This window comes from Portunus trituberculatus, chromosome 32 (assembly GCF_017591435.1).
Source record: "Portunus trituberculatus isolate SZX2019 chromosome 32, ASM1759143v1, whole genome shotgun sequence".
In the NCBI taxonomy this organism is placed as follows: Eukaryota; Metazoa; Arthropoda; class Malacostraca; order Decapoda; family Portunidae; genus Portunus; species Portunus trituberculatus.
Genome location: NC_059286.1, coordinates 13,511,140 through 13,523,639, shown reverse-complemented (window position 1 = coordinate 13,523,639; position 12,500 = coordinate 13,511,140). Strand labels below are relative to the sequence as shown.

The following is a 12,500-nucleotide window of genomic DNA, read 5'->3' as shown; positions in this document are numbered from 1 at the left end:
AAATGGAAAAGAGGGATCAGAAACCAAGAAGAATCCCACGAACACTACGTACTGAACTCAACTGGATTCGACTGAGGGAACACAGGAGCAGAAGAATAATAAGAGAAATTGTAAATAAATGGAAATTGTTAAAAGAAAGAGAATTGGAAAAATGACAAAAGATAAATAATGAATACTGGAAATGAAAGAGAATAATGGAAACTGGAAATTAAAGAGAATATGGAAACTGCAGAAGAAGAAAATAATAAGTGAAATTTCAAATGAGAGAAAATGAAAGAAAATTTTAAAAGAAAGAATAAAGAAAATGACATAAAAAAGTGAGGGAATGAAAGGAAATGAAAGGAAATGAAGGAAATTGCAAAAAAAAAGGAAAATAAAGAGGAAATTGTAAATGAAAGAGAATAAGGAAAACTGCAAATAAAATAAAATAAAAGAGACTAAAGAGAAATAAATGAGAAACCTGCAAGTAAGAGAAAATAATGAAAACTGTAAATGAAAAGAAAATAAGGAAATAAAAAAAGAAAAATGAAACACTGCAAATGAGAGGAAATAAGAGAAACTGCAAAAGAAAATAAGAAAAACTGCAAAAAATATAAGAAAATAAGGAAATAACAAAGGAAATAAATAAAGGAAACTGCAGACAATTTAATGAAGGAAATTCCAAATTAAAACAAAATAAAAGAAAATGCAAATGACAAGGTAAAAAAATGAAAAAAATAAAAGAAAATAACAGAAAGTAAAAAGAAAATAAAAAAAATGCAAATAAAAGAAACAAATTAAATTCCAAAAAGAAAGAAAACGAGTAAACCACAATTGAAAGAAAAAAATAAGACAAATCACAAATAAAAGAAAATAAAGAAAATAAGAAGACAAACATTACCTTTACGTAAAACCTAAAGGTATATTCCCATCTATCACATCCATCTACGAACTTGCCTAATCATCTTTTCTAATCTCCCCAATGACTCAGCACTCACAATCTCATTAATAATACCACTTAATTTCCTCCCCCACTGTATTTGAGAAGCTTTTTTAAACCTCCTTCATGACTCAGCACTAATTAACCGATTATATTTAGACATTTCAATCTTTCAGCCATTATATGAGAACCAAATTCCTTCTCTTTCAAATCTACCTTTTTCTGAAGGGTAGGTCAATTATTTTTTACTCTTACCAATTATTTTTGTCCTTATTACTGGCACTGAGAATTTCCTTATGTCACCTTTGTTATGTCAGGAATACCATTTAAAACACTTACACTGTCTTGCCTTGGTTAGAATATTGAATGCTAACCTCTTCAGTATCATGACGCGTTTCACATTCACTCTTCTTACTATTTGGTGATTTTAGACAGCTTGAGATACTTATGTGGGGAATTAAGAAAGTGAAGACTGTAGCCATTAATCTTCAGACCTCCATAGACCCTTTCTAAAGTCAATAAAATGGTCGATGGTACACAAATCCCAAGGTAAAAATGTGTCCCAGTACTGAAAGGGTTCAGGATAGGAAATAAGGCAGTCTGATCAAATAATAACAAGAAAAAGACCAAGGAACACATGGTTAGAATATTCAGTGCTAAAAAAAAATAAGATGGTTTGGTCACTTGGAACAAAAGACCAGGAACTGATTAAAAGAACACTGAAGGAACAAATTAAGGAAGGAAAATTAAGAGGAAGACAAAGAATCAGAAGAAAAAAAAACACAAATTGAATAAAGAAACCAGAAGAGAACAAACTAAAAGAAGAAAATTAAGAGAAAGAAAATAGTTAGAAGGAAAACCACCATAAATCGATTCAAAGAAGACTAAAGAAAACTAACTAAAGTAGGAAAATTAAGAGAAAGACAAAGAGTGAGAAGAAAAAGACACGAATTATTTAAAAGACCTTCAATAAAACTAAAAGAAGAAGATTAAGAGGAAGACAAAGAGAGAAGTAACAACACGAATCGATTAAAAGAAAGAAGAAAACAAACTAAGAGAAGAAGATTGAGGGGAAGACAAAGAGTGTGAGAAAAGACATGAATGATTTGAAATACCCTGAATAAAACGAACTAAAGAGAAGATGAACGAAGAGACTGAGAAAAAGGAAACTAGAAGACAACAAACTGAAGAGAAGAAGATTTAGTGGAAGACAAAGACTGAGAAAAAGAATAGGAATCGATAAGGGAAGAAAAACGAGTCTATAAAATAAAACTAGAAGACAACAACGAAAAAATACTAAAGAATAGGAATCGATTAAGGAAAGAAAGATTAAGGAAAGGACAGAAAAAGAAGAAATCACAAGTCTATAGAAAGAAACGAGAAGACAACCAACTGAAAAGAAGAAGATTTAGCGGAAGACAATGACTAAGAAAAACAAATTGAAATCGAATAAAAAATAATAAAAAAATACTAAAGAAAGAAAATAAAGAGGAAAAAAACACGAGGCTATAAAGAAAAGCAGAAGACAACCAACTGAAGGAAAGGAAATTAAATAGAGGACAAAACCTGAAGAGAACCAGCTGAAGGAAGAAGATTTAGGGAAAGACAGGGAATGAAACCGAGAGATGGAACTGGAACTGCAGAGAATAAGAGTCGTGGAGGAAGATGCAAGGGAGAGAAACAAATGGAGCCACAAACACGGCGTCCACCCCTTCACTCCCGGGACGCGTAAAGAGAACACCTGGTGCTTCATATAAAATTGTGATTGGCTCAAGCGACGCCCCAGGGTGACTAAAGCTGAGTTCTGATTGGGTGTAAGTGGTAAAATTGTTGGCACCCGTTTTCTCTCAGTTTGCGTAAAGAAAATGGGTTGTAAATTGGGTTATCTGAAAGGGTAACGATGATGAAATTAAAGGAATATAGATAAGGTGATAAAGATTAATGGTAATATGTTTATGTCAAGAATAGGAATTTAGTTAAGGAAGTATATAGAGTTTATTATAAGAAGGGGAAACTGAAATATATGTGTGAAAGAAAATCGAATGAAATTATGTAGAAAGAAATAAAGTAATGATACAATAATAGAAAGAACAAATGTAATCTTGATATGAAAAAGGAGAAAATAAATAAAGGTAATAAAAAGTAAAAACAACAATAGGTAATAAAAATCAAATAATAAAGAAAGGGGGTGATGATACCGAGAGAGAGAGAGAGAGAGAGAGAGAGAGAGAGAGAGAGAGAGAGAGAGAGAGAGAGAGAGAGAGAGAGAGAGAGAGAGAGAGAGAGAGAGAGAGAGAGAGAGAGAGAGAGAGAGAGAGAGAGAGAGAGAGAGAGAGAGAGAGAGAGAGGAGGCCACTTTCGAAAAATTCCCAGGACACAGTTAGGTAAAATTGAGTTTTTAAAATGAATTATTAAGTTATTTTCCGAAGAGAAGGAAGCGAAGGAGGGTTATGGGGTGAGAGAGAGGAGGAGGAGGAGGAGGAGGAGGAGGAGGAGGAGGAGGAGGAGAAGGAGGAGGAGGAAGAAGAAATGAGAAAAGATAATGAAAAATGAAGGCGATAAGTAAGACGAAGCAGGAAAAAGTAAACAAACAAGAGAAAAGATTTAATCAACACAAAAAATGGATGGATAAGAACAAGAAAAACGAAAATAGGAAGAAAAAAAGAAAAAGACAAAACACAAGAGAAAAAAAAATATAAAACAAACCGAACGAAGAAAAAATATTAGATCAAGAAAACAACATAGGAAACGGAAAAAAGAAAATTAAAACATACTAAACAAAAAAAGAAAAAGAAAATAAAAAAAAAAAAAAAAAAAAAAATAAGTAAAAATAAAACTGGAAAAATATGAAAAAAATAGAAAAATTAACAAAAAAAGAAAAAATGAAAAAAATGAAAAAATAAAAATAAAAATACTAAAATAAATATGAAAAAGGAGAAATAAAATAAAATAAAAAATTCCTTACCTTTAGCATTATGTTCCTTGGGCGGCTTGGCTTGTTTGGGCGGTTTGGGTGGTTTGGGCGGTTTGGGCGGCTTGGGTTGCCTTGTTGGAGTAATTGTCTTTTTCTGGTTCTTCATAGTGGCTTTGGACTTTCCGCCAGAACTCACCCTTGTCTCACTCACCCCTTCCTTCATCGCCACCACATCACCCCATCCTCTCTCTCTCTCTCTCTCTCTCTCTCTCTCTCTCTGTGTGTGTTGTTTTTATTAGCTTTTTCCTGATTTTTTATTCTTTTCCTTCAGTTATTAATATTTTCTTCTTTTTCTCTATTTTTCTTCTTCTTTTCTTTGTTTTTTTTTTTTTTAGTTATCTTGTTTTCGTTATTGTTTTATTTTCTTGATTCTCTATTTTTCTTCTGTTCATTCCATTGTTACTGTTTTCCTTCTTCTTTTCATCCGACTCGTTTTGTTTTCTTCTTTCTTTCCTTCACTTTCAGCCTTTTGTTTTCTTTTTTCTCAAATTTTCCTGTATTTTTCTTTCAATTTTTATAGTTTTTTGTCTCACTTCTTGTACTTTTTCCTCTTTTCTTTCAAATTTTACAGTTTTCTTTTCTTTCGATTTTGATGTTCTTTTCCGGTCTCTCTCTCTCTCTCTCTCTCTCTCTCTCTCTCTCTCTCTCTCTCTCTCTCTCTCTCTCTCTCTCTCTCTCCTCGCAGTTTCTTTTTTTTTACTTTATACTTTCTTATTTATTTTTCTGATATTTTATTTTTTGTGTCACGTTTCTCCTTTCTAATTTCTGTCTCTCTCTTTAGTCTTCCTTTCTCTTTTACATTTTCTTCTTCTTCAGTTATTCATTATTTTTCTTTTCTTTATCTTTGAACTTCCTTTCTCTTGCAGTTTTCTCGTTTTTTTTTCTTTTTCTTTTTCTTCAGTTTTTCTTTTTCTTTTTCTTACACTTTCATTTTTATTTAATTAGTTCGTTGTTTTTCTCTTTTCTAAGTCTTTCGTATTTTTTCTATTTATTTCTTTTTGTTTCTTTTTTCTTTTTATTTCTACACTTTCTTATTTTCACTTTTTAAACTTTTTTTCGTTCTTCTCTCTTTTGTTTTCCTTTCCTCGTTTCTCTCTCCCTTTTTTCCCCTTCCTCAATGTTACCCTTCGTTAATATTTTCCTTATATCTCTATCAATTTTTCCACCTTTCCTTTTTCCTTAATCTTTCCTGTGTCTTTCCATCGCATCTTTCCTCTCCACCTTTCTTCTCTCTTTCTCTTTTTCCTTCACTCTTTCTCTTTCTCTCTTTTCTCTTCCCCGCACAGAAGTGGCTGTACGGAGAAAGAAAAAGAAAGAAAAAAAAAGTGGACCAGGAAGAGAAAGGTGACGATGGGGAAAAAAAAAAAAAAAAAAAAAAAAGAGAAAATGGAAAGTATGAGTGAGATTCGTACCCCCGTTTTTTGTGAGAGAGAAAACGAAGTACTGGTGGTGGTGGTGGTGGTAGTGGTGGTGGTGGTGGTGGTAGGGGTGAAAATACTGAGGATTTTTATTTTCTTTCTTAGTGTTCCTTTAAATATGGTTGTAAATTAGTAGTGGTTATGAATATTTGTAAAGTAATCCTCTTCTCTGTACAGTTATGGCTAAAAGTATTGTCAAGGGTGGTGGTGGTGGTGGTGGTGGTGGTGGTAGTAGTAGTAGTAGTAACAGTAATAGTAGTAGTAGTAGTAGTAGAAGCAATGCTGAAAAAATGTAACAGCAACTACCACCACCACTACTTCTACTCCTAATCCTACTACTACTACCGCTACTACTACTACTATTACTACTACTACTACTACTACTACAACTACTACTACCACTACTACTATTACTACCACCACCACCACCACCACCACTACAAGTAACCATAATCCTACTTTACCCTAATAAACACACCCAGAGCCCTACAACACAAAAAAGACGAAAAACTAAGAGAAAAAGCAGATTTCAATTAGATTCACCCATTTTCTCCTTTCCCTTCGCTCATATCCTTGGCTCAACACACACACACACACACAGAGGACTAAGGGAAGGAGGAGAGAGAAAGGGAACGAGGAAAAGAGGGGTGTGGGAAGGTTCTCTGGGCAGTTATCTCTGTAAATATGACGACACAGTATCCGTAGAAAGTCGAGGCTTACAGGGAGCGACAGTAAAGATACTCCCCAGAGCGTGACAGCCTCGCCACTTTGTCTGGCATTCTTTGTGAGCTTAGTAGAGGAATGAGAACTGTGGTGGTGATTTCTACGGCAACTCTTTGTGTAAGGTAGACCCCGCCCCCCGAGAAAGTTTTGGTGGGTTGTGTGTGTGTGTGTGTGTGTGTGTGTGTGTGTGTGTGTGTGTGTGTGTGTGTGTGTGTGTGTGTGTGTGTGTGTGTGTGTCATGTGATTTAAGAGAAAATTATGATGATGAGTTCATTTTCTTTTTTAGATAATTCATTTTTTTTTATAATCAAGCTGAAAATTAGGAAAATATTTGAACTCTTTTTGGGGAAATATTGAAGTTTAAGTCAAAATTTTGCAGTTTTATCTGACTTTTCCTACGTTGTGTTAATATGTCGAGTAAACACAAACTTTCCTTCACTCTTCTCGTTTTTTTTCACGTCATTCGGTAAATAAACGAGGCAATGTTTGAGTTTTTGCTAACGTCATTATGTAAGGTACCGTAAAAAAAATGTCCTGCGCTATTTCTTTTTCCTTTATTTTCGTGATGTGTAAGGTTCCCAAAAAAATATTACTAGTTTTCTTCTCTTTTTTTTTCGTGATGCATAAAGTACCAAAAAAATATTACATGATTTATTTTTCCATCCCTCCTTTTTATTTCTTGATGTTTAGCGTTACTAAAAAAAAAAGATTCCTCGATTTATTTTTTTTCTCTTTTCCTTTTTATTTTCCTGATGTATAAAGCTCCCCCAAAGAAACTACATGATTTCTTTTTCCCGCCTTTTTTTTGTGATGTGTAAAGTTACCAAAGAAAAGATTCCTTGATTTCCTTATTATTTTCCTTCCTTATATTGCAATGGATAAAGTTACTAATAAAACGTTCGTGGGACTCATTAATTTATTTTTCGTTCTTTTCTTTTTTTTCATGATGTGTACAATTCCCAAAAAAGATTGCTAGATATCTTTTTCCTTTTTTAAGTATTAAGTTACCAAAAAAGACTTCTGGATTTTTTATTTCTTTTGACTTCCTTTCTGTTTTTTTTCGCGATTTATTAAGTTACCAAAAAAGATTGTTCGATTTCTTTATTTCTTTTTATTTCCTTTCTGTTTTTTTTATTTCCTTTCAGTTTTTTTTTTTTTTTGTAATCTATTAAGTTACCAAAAAGATTGCTCGATTTATTTATTTATTTTGACTTTCTTTCTGTTTTTTCGTGATTTATTAAGTAAAAAGAAAATATTGCTCAAGTTACCAGAAAAATATTGTTCGATTTCTTTTCCTTTCTTTTTTGTGAAGTACTAAGCTACCAATGAAAAAAAAAATTTGTTCGATTAATTTTTCATTCTTTTAAAAAACTTGTTCGATTTATTTTTCCTTCTGTTGTTCGTGATATATCGAGTTACCATAAAAATATTGCTTAATTTATTTTTCCTTCCCTTCATTTCTTTCGTGATGTTTTAAGTTACAAAATTAAATTCCCTGATTTCTTTATTTCTTTTCTTTCTTTTCTATTTATTTTTCGTGATGTGTAAAGTTACTGAAAAAGATTACACGATATCTTCCCTCATTTTTCATGTTTTTTTCATGTATTTTTTCCTGGTGTATTCTTTCCTTTTTTCTCGTGATGTGTAAAGTTACTAAAAAGATTACACGATATTTTCCTTCATTTTTCTTGTTTTTTCTGATGTGTTTGAGCTGGATATATTTTCCTTCCTTTCCTGTTTTTCGTAATGTTTAATATTGGCAAAAAAGATAGCTTCATTTCTTTACTTCTTTTCCCTTCCTTTATTCTTTTCATAATGTGTAACGTTTATAAAAAATGATTGTTAGATTGTGATGTGTAGATTTACCGAAAAAGATTGTTTGATTTTTTTTTCCTTCCTTTCTTTTTTTTTGTGATTTATTAAGTGAACAGAAAAGCTGGCAAGATTTATTTTTCCCTCCTTTCTTTTTGTTGTGATTTATTACGTTGCTAGAAAAGATTACTCTATTTCTTTTTCCTCTCCTTCCTTTCTTTAAGATGGAGAAGGTTACCAAAAAGTATGAAAAAGATTGCTTGATTTATTTTTCCTCTTTTCTCTTTTTTCGTGAAAGAGAAAGTTACCAAAAAAATTGATTTCTTTTTCCTCTTTTCTTTTTTTTCGTGAGGTGAAAGGTTACCAAAAATAAGATTACTTGATATCTTTTCCTTTCTTTCTTTTTTATTGTATATGATATTAAGTTAACAAAAAAAAGATAACTCAGTATTTTTCCTTCTCTTTTTTTTCATAAAGTATATAAAGTTCTCCAAAAAAGATTACTCGATACCTTTTTATTTCTTTTTTCATCGTAATATTAAGTTATCAAAAAAAATATATTACTAGTTTTTTTCCTTGTTTTCGTAAAGTATATAAAGTTTCCCCCAAAAAAAGATTACACGATTTATTTTCAAGGCAATGTTGTGAATTGAAAAACATAGAATTCCAATGCTTTATCTTCCCTCTCGTCGTATGATTTAATAAAGAAATAACGACAACATTTCAGTTTTTTCCCCGATGTGGTATTATATAAATTAACCACAAATTTTCCTGCACCATCATTTTTTTTTCCATCGTTACGTCATCATTCTTTGTGATCGTGAAATATGGATGACAGTGTAAAGATTGATCACAATACTGACTTGACACACACAAGAAACACGGCAAATATAACACACAAATCAATAACCACAAAAAACTGTCACTTTCTCTGTACCAATCTTATATTGTCTTTGATACGAAAATTATAATGCAAGGCAATTAAAATGTTCCCCACGGTACGACTTTAAACATGAAAAACGGGACAAATATAATAGAAAAAGTAAATAAGTTCCTCTTTTTTCTCTCTAGCAATCAAAACCACCATTAATACAGTAGATATATACAAGAAACCCACAAAAACTTCCATTAAAACACATTTAAACACGAAAAATGAAGTGAATATATAAAAACACACATACACACACATACACACTCCTCCGTTTTTTTTCTTTTAATTCTACTTTCTCTCTAGCAATCGAATTCGTCACTAATGAAATAAATATATACAAGAAATCCACAAACACTTCCAAGAATGCACTTTTAAACACGACAAACATAATAAATAAATAAAAACACTCACACAGCTCTCTTTTCAACTAATTTTTATATAATTCCTCTTAATATTACTAGTCTAACATTCTCATAAACACAAGGAAAGACTATAGGCAGTAACACAACTAAAATATACCCCACAGTCAAATATTAAGGGAAAAACAACGATTAGACACAAAAAGACAAAATTCCTCCTCTTCTCTCTCTCTCTCTCTCTCTCTCTCTCTCTCTCTCTCTCTCTCTCTCTGCTAGTTTCCACATCCTCTTAACAAAACTAATCCAATATTTTCACTGATACAGCAAATATCGAGAGTTTTGCCGCAGTGTCCAGCTGATGCATGAGGAACGCGATTGGCGGGATGAAAATAACTTCCTTTACCATCTCTGTACAAATCTCTCTCTCTCTCTCTCTCTCTCTCTCTCTCTCTCTCTCTCTCTCTCTCTCTCTCTCTCTGTTTCCATGAATACATATGCTTGTTTTATATCGCTGATGCTGCAAGACATACATGAACTACTAGTACTACTACTACTACTACTACTACTACTACTACTACTACTACTACTACTACTACTACTACTACTACTACTACTACTACTACTACTACTACTACTACTACTACTACTACTACTACTACTACTACTACTACTACTACTACTCTTGTTTGACTGATTGACTTGATATTCCTCCTTGTTTACCTCTTCTTCTTACAACTACTACCGCTACTACTACTACTACTACTACTACTACTACCTACTACCACCACCACCATCAAGCCTCATAAATAAGCAGGTTTCTAGTACACATCATTAGTCCTTATAAAAAAAAAAAAACAGAAAAACGACTTGATTTATCTTTTCATTTATCACGTTTCCTCTTCTCCTTTCCCGTGCTAAGGAGGCTTTCCAAGAGTGTCTCCAGCCAAGAGTTTTCAAAGGAAAGGGAAGAAGAGAAAAATACTGACAAAAAAAAACTTAATTACTTCTCGTCTATGAGTGAAAAGAGATCCGATCGTCTTAAGTTTGTTCAGGAAGTGATTTGATTCTTCTCTCTCGATACAATACGGAGAGGGAGTAAAGGATCTCTCTCTCTCTCTCTCTCTCTCTCTCTCTACGTGAAGCTTCAGTAATTAACACAAACTCAAAAACGTCACAATAGCTTCGTAAATTCACTCTCGCTTACTTTTTTTTTCCCGGCATACAACACTTGCAATACATAAAGGTAGATAGTAAGTTGATGTGGGGAAAATAATAATAATAATGATAATAATAATAATAATAATAATAATAATAATAATAATAATAATAATAAAAGATCTTCATTGATTAAACTGATGTGGGAAAAAGTGATGATTATAAAAAATACCTTCATAAATTGAGTATATCTTTCTAAAATACTAAAAAAAACACTAGAGAGCTTTGTAAATTGACTCTATCCTCCTTTCGTACTTTGAAAACAATGTAGATTAAAAAGAATAGATGTAAATAATAGTAATGCCAATAATAAAAAATGAAGACAAGTTTTGTAATTTTGCTCCATCGCTTTCTCCTCGCCATGATCATTGCGGTAAAAGTATAAATTTCTGGATTAAGAGCTTGGATATTAGTAAGAAAACGGATGTAAAATGTTTTCTTGAAGTTACATGAAAAAAAAAACAAGGTCAAGAATAAATAACAAAGCGCCACGTCACAACAGAAGCAAAGAGAGTAAGGGTAAGCACACTGCACGTCTTTGATTTCAACACAACACTCACTACATATCGGGAAACGAACAGGAATTAACAGTAGAAGAGGAAAAGAGGTCAGTCTGTTCTGTCACGGCAGCGGCCACACACACACACTCTCTCTCTCTCTCTCTCTCTCTCTCTCTCTCTGTCTGTCTCTGTCTCTCTCTCCTCTTGCTCACTTACACACCCGACAAGCAATACAAAGCGACTGTTTCCCATCCCAGACGCCGCAGAGGACAAGGAGACACACGCGAGTTCCGGGATCCACACTTAAACTCGCAGAAAAAATACCCTCTTTTATATATCGCTAGACGTGTTTTCTATTTCAACAAACCACTCGAGTGAAGAATTTTCCCTCCACTGGCGCGAGAATGGAAAGGAAAAGACGAGTTAACGGCTTCCCACTGAGACTCGTGGAAAAATAGACTTAATTTGTTTTCAATGAACGTGTTTCCTATTTCATCAAAGTACAGGATATAGCAAAAGTTTCCTCTCACTAACGCTCTGTAGAAAAGGAAAAGCGAATTAAAAGCTTCACCCCAAAAAAATTCGTGAAAAAAATGATAGACTTGGTTTTTGTATCAATTGAACGTGTTGTCTATTTCAAAGTGCACGATACATTAAGTGTTTTCTCTTACTAACACAAGCTAATTTCCAAGTCACATTGAAACTCGTTGTGAAAAATGTTTATCTATCAATTATATGCGTTCACTATATACTCGTTGTCATGAAGCGGATATTTCCTCTCACTAAAACAATGAGAGAAGAGAGGAAATCAAGTTTCTAATTCACATTAAAAGCTCATAAATAAAAACCTCTTCACAATAAAGACCCTTAAAAAATAGACCATTTCATTTCCTGCTATTTAACCAAAGTACTCGTCATCACAAAGCGCGGACTTCCTCTCACTAGCACAGCAAAAGGGGCGAGGGAGAAGGGCGGCTCCAACTGTCACTTGGCGCAGCACAGAGCGAGGCTGCGGGACACTAGGCACTGAACGTCACGATGAGGGAAGCATTCTCAAACACAAATCTCTCACCACTACTATTTCCAAACGCCACAGAAACAATTAAACTGGTTCTCAAAACGCCACTGTCCGAAATGAAAATGTATTGATAATCTCTCACTGGAACCATACAAAACAACTTTCAAAACGTGTCATTTCAAGTGGAGGCTTTTGAATGTGGCGGAGGTGCGGCGCGGGGGTTTCAGAGTAAGGTCCCGAGACAGACACTCGCCTGTCCCGCCCTGGCCTGTCCCGTGGCGAGGCGCAGAATGCAGGCTACTGGCGCCTCTGATGGCCTGGCGGTGTGGCTCCTGCTGTTGCAAGGCCAGACACACACGCACACGCACACACACACACACACACACACACACACACACACACACACACAGAGTCAACGTGCAACACTCCGATGGTTTTGGCTTCATGCCCAATGTGCCAAGGGTGTGTGTGTGTGTGTGTGTGTGTGTGTGTGTGTGTGTGTGTGTGTGTGTGTGTGTGTGTGTGTGTGTGTGTGTGTGTGTGTGTGTGCCTCCAAAATTCTACTGGTATTTTTGTTATTCTTTCACCTTTCATTATTATTCGCTTTGGAGGAAGAAAGCCATGATATCTT

At 33.8% G+C, this 12,500-nt stretch overlaps 1 protein-coding gene across 3 annotated transcripts in view; it reads right to left on the bottom strand.

Annotated features, from left to right (window-relative positions):
- Positions 1 to 12,500, bottom strand: part of LOC123511810 (band 7 protein AGAP004871-like) — a 308,047-nt gene that overhangs the window by 119,577 nt on the left and 175,970 nt on the right. Inside the window, exon 1 of one of the 3 annotated variants that reach the window (XM_045267842.1) lies at positions 3,885 to 4,104. The exons of the other annotated variants lie outside the window; for them this stretch is intronic. Coding sequence (XP_045123777.1) covers positions 3,885 to 4,056 — 172 coding nt within the window. The 5' untranslated portion in view covers positions 4,057 to 4,104. Of the gene's footprint in view, positions 1 to 3,884; positions 4,105 to 12,500 lie in introns of those variants that run through there. 3 annotated transcript variants of the gene reach the window in all.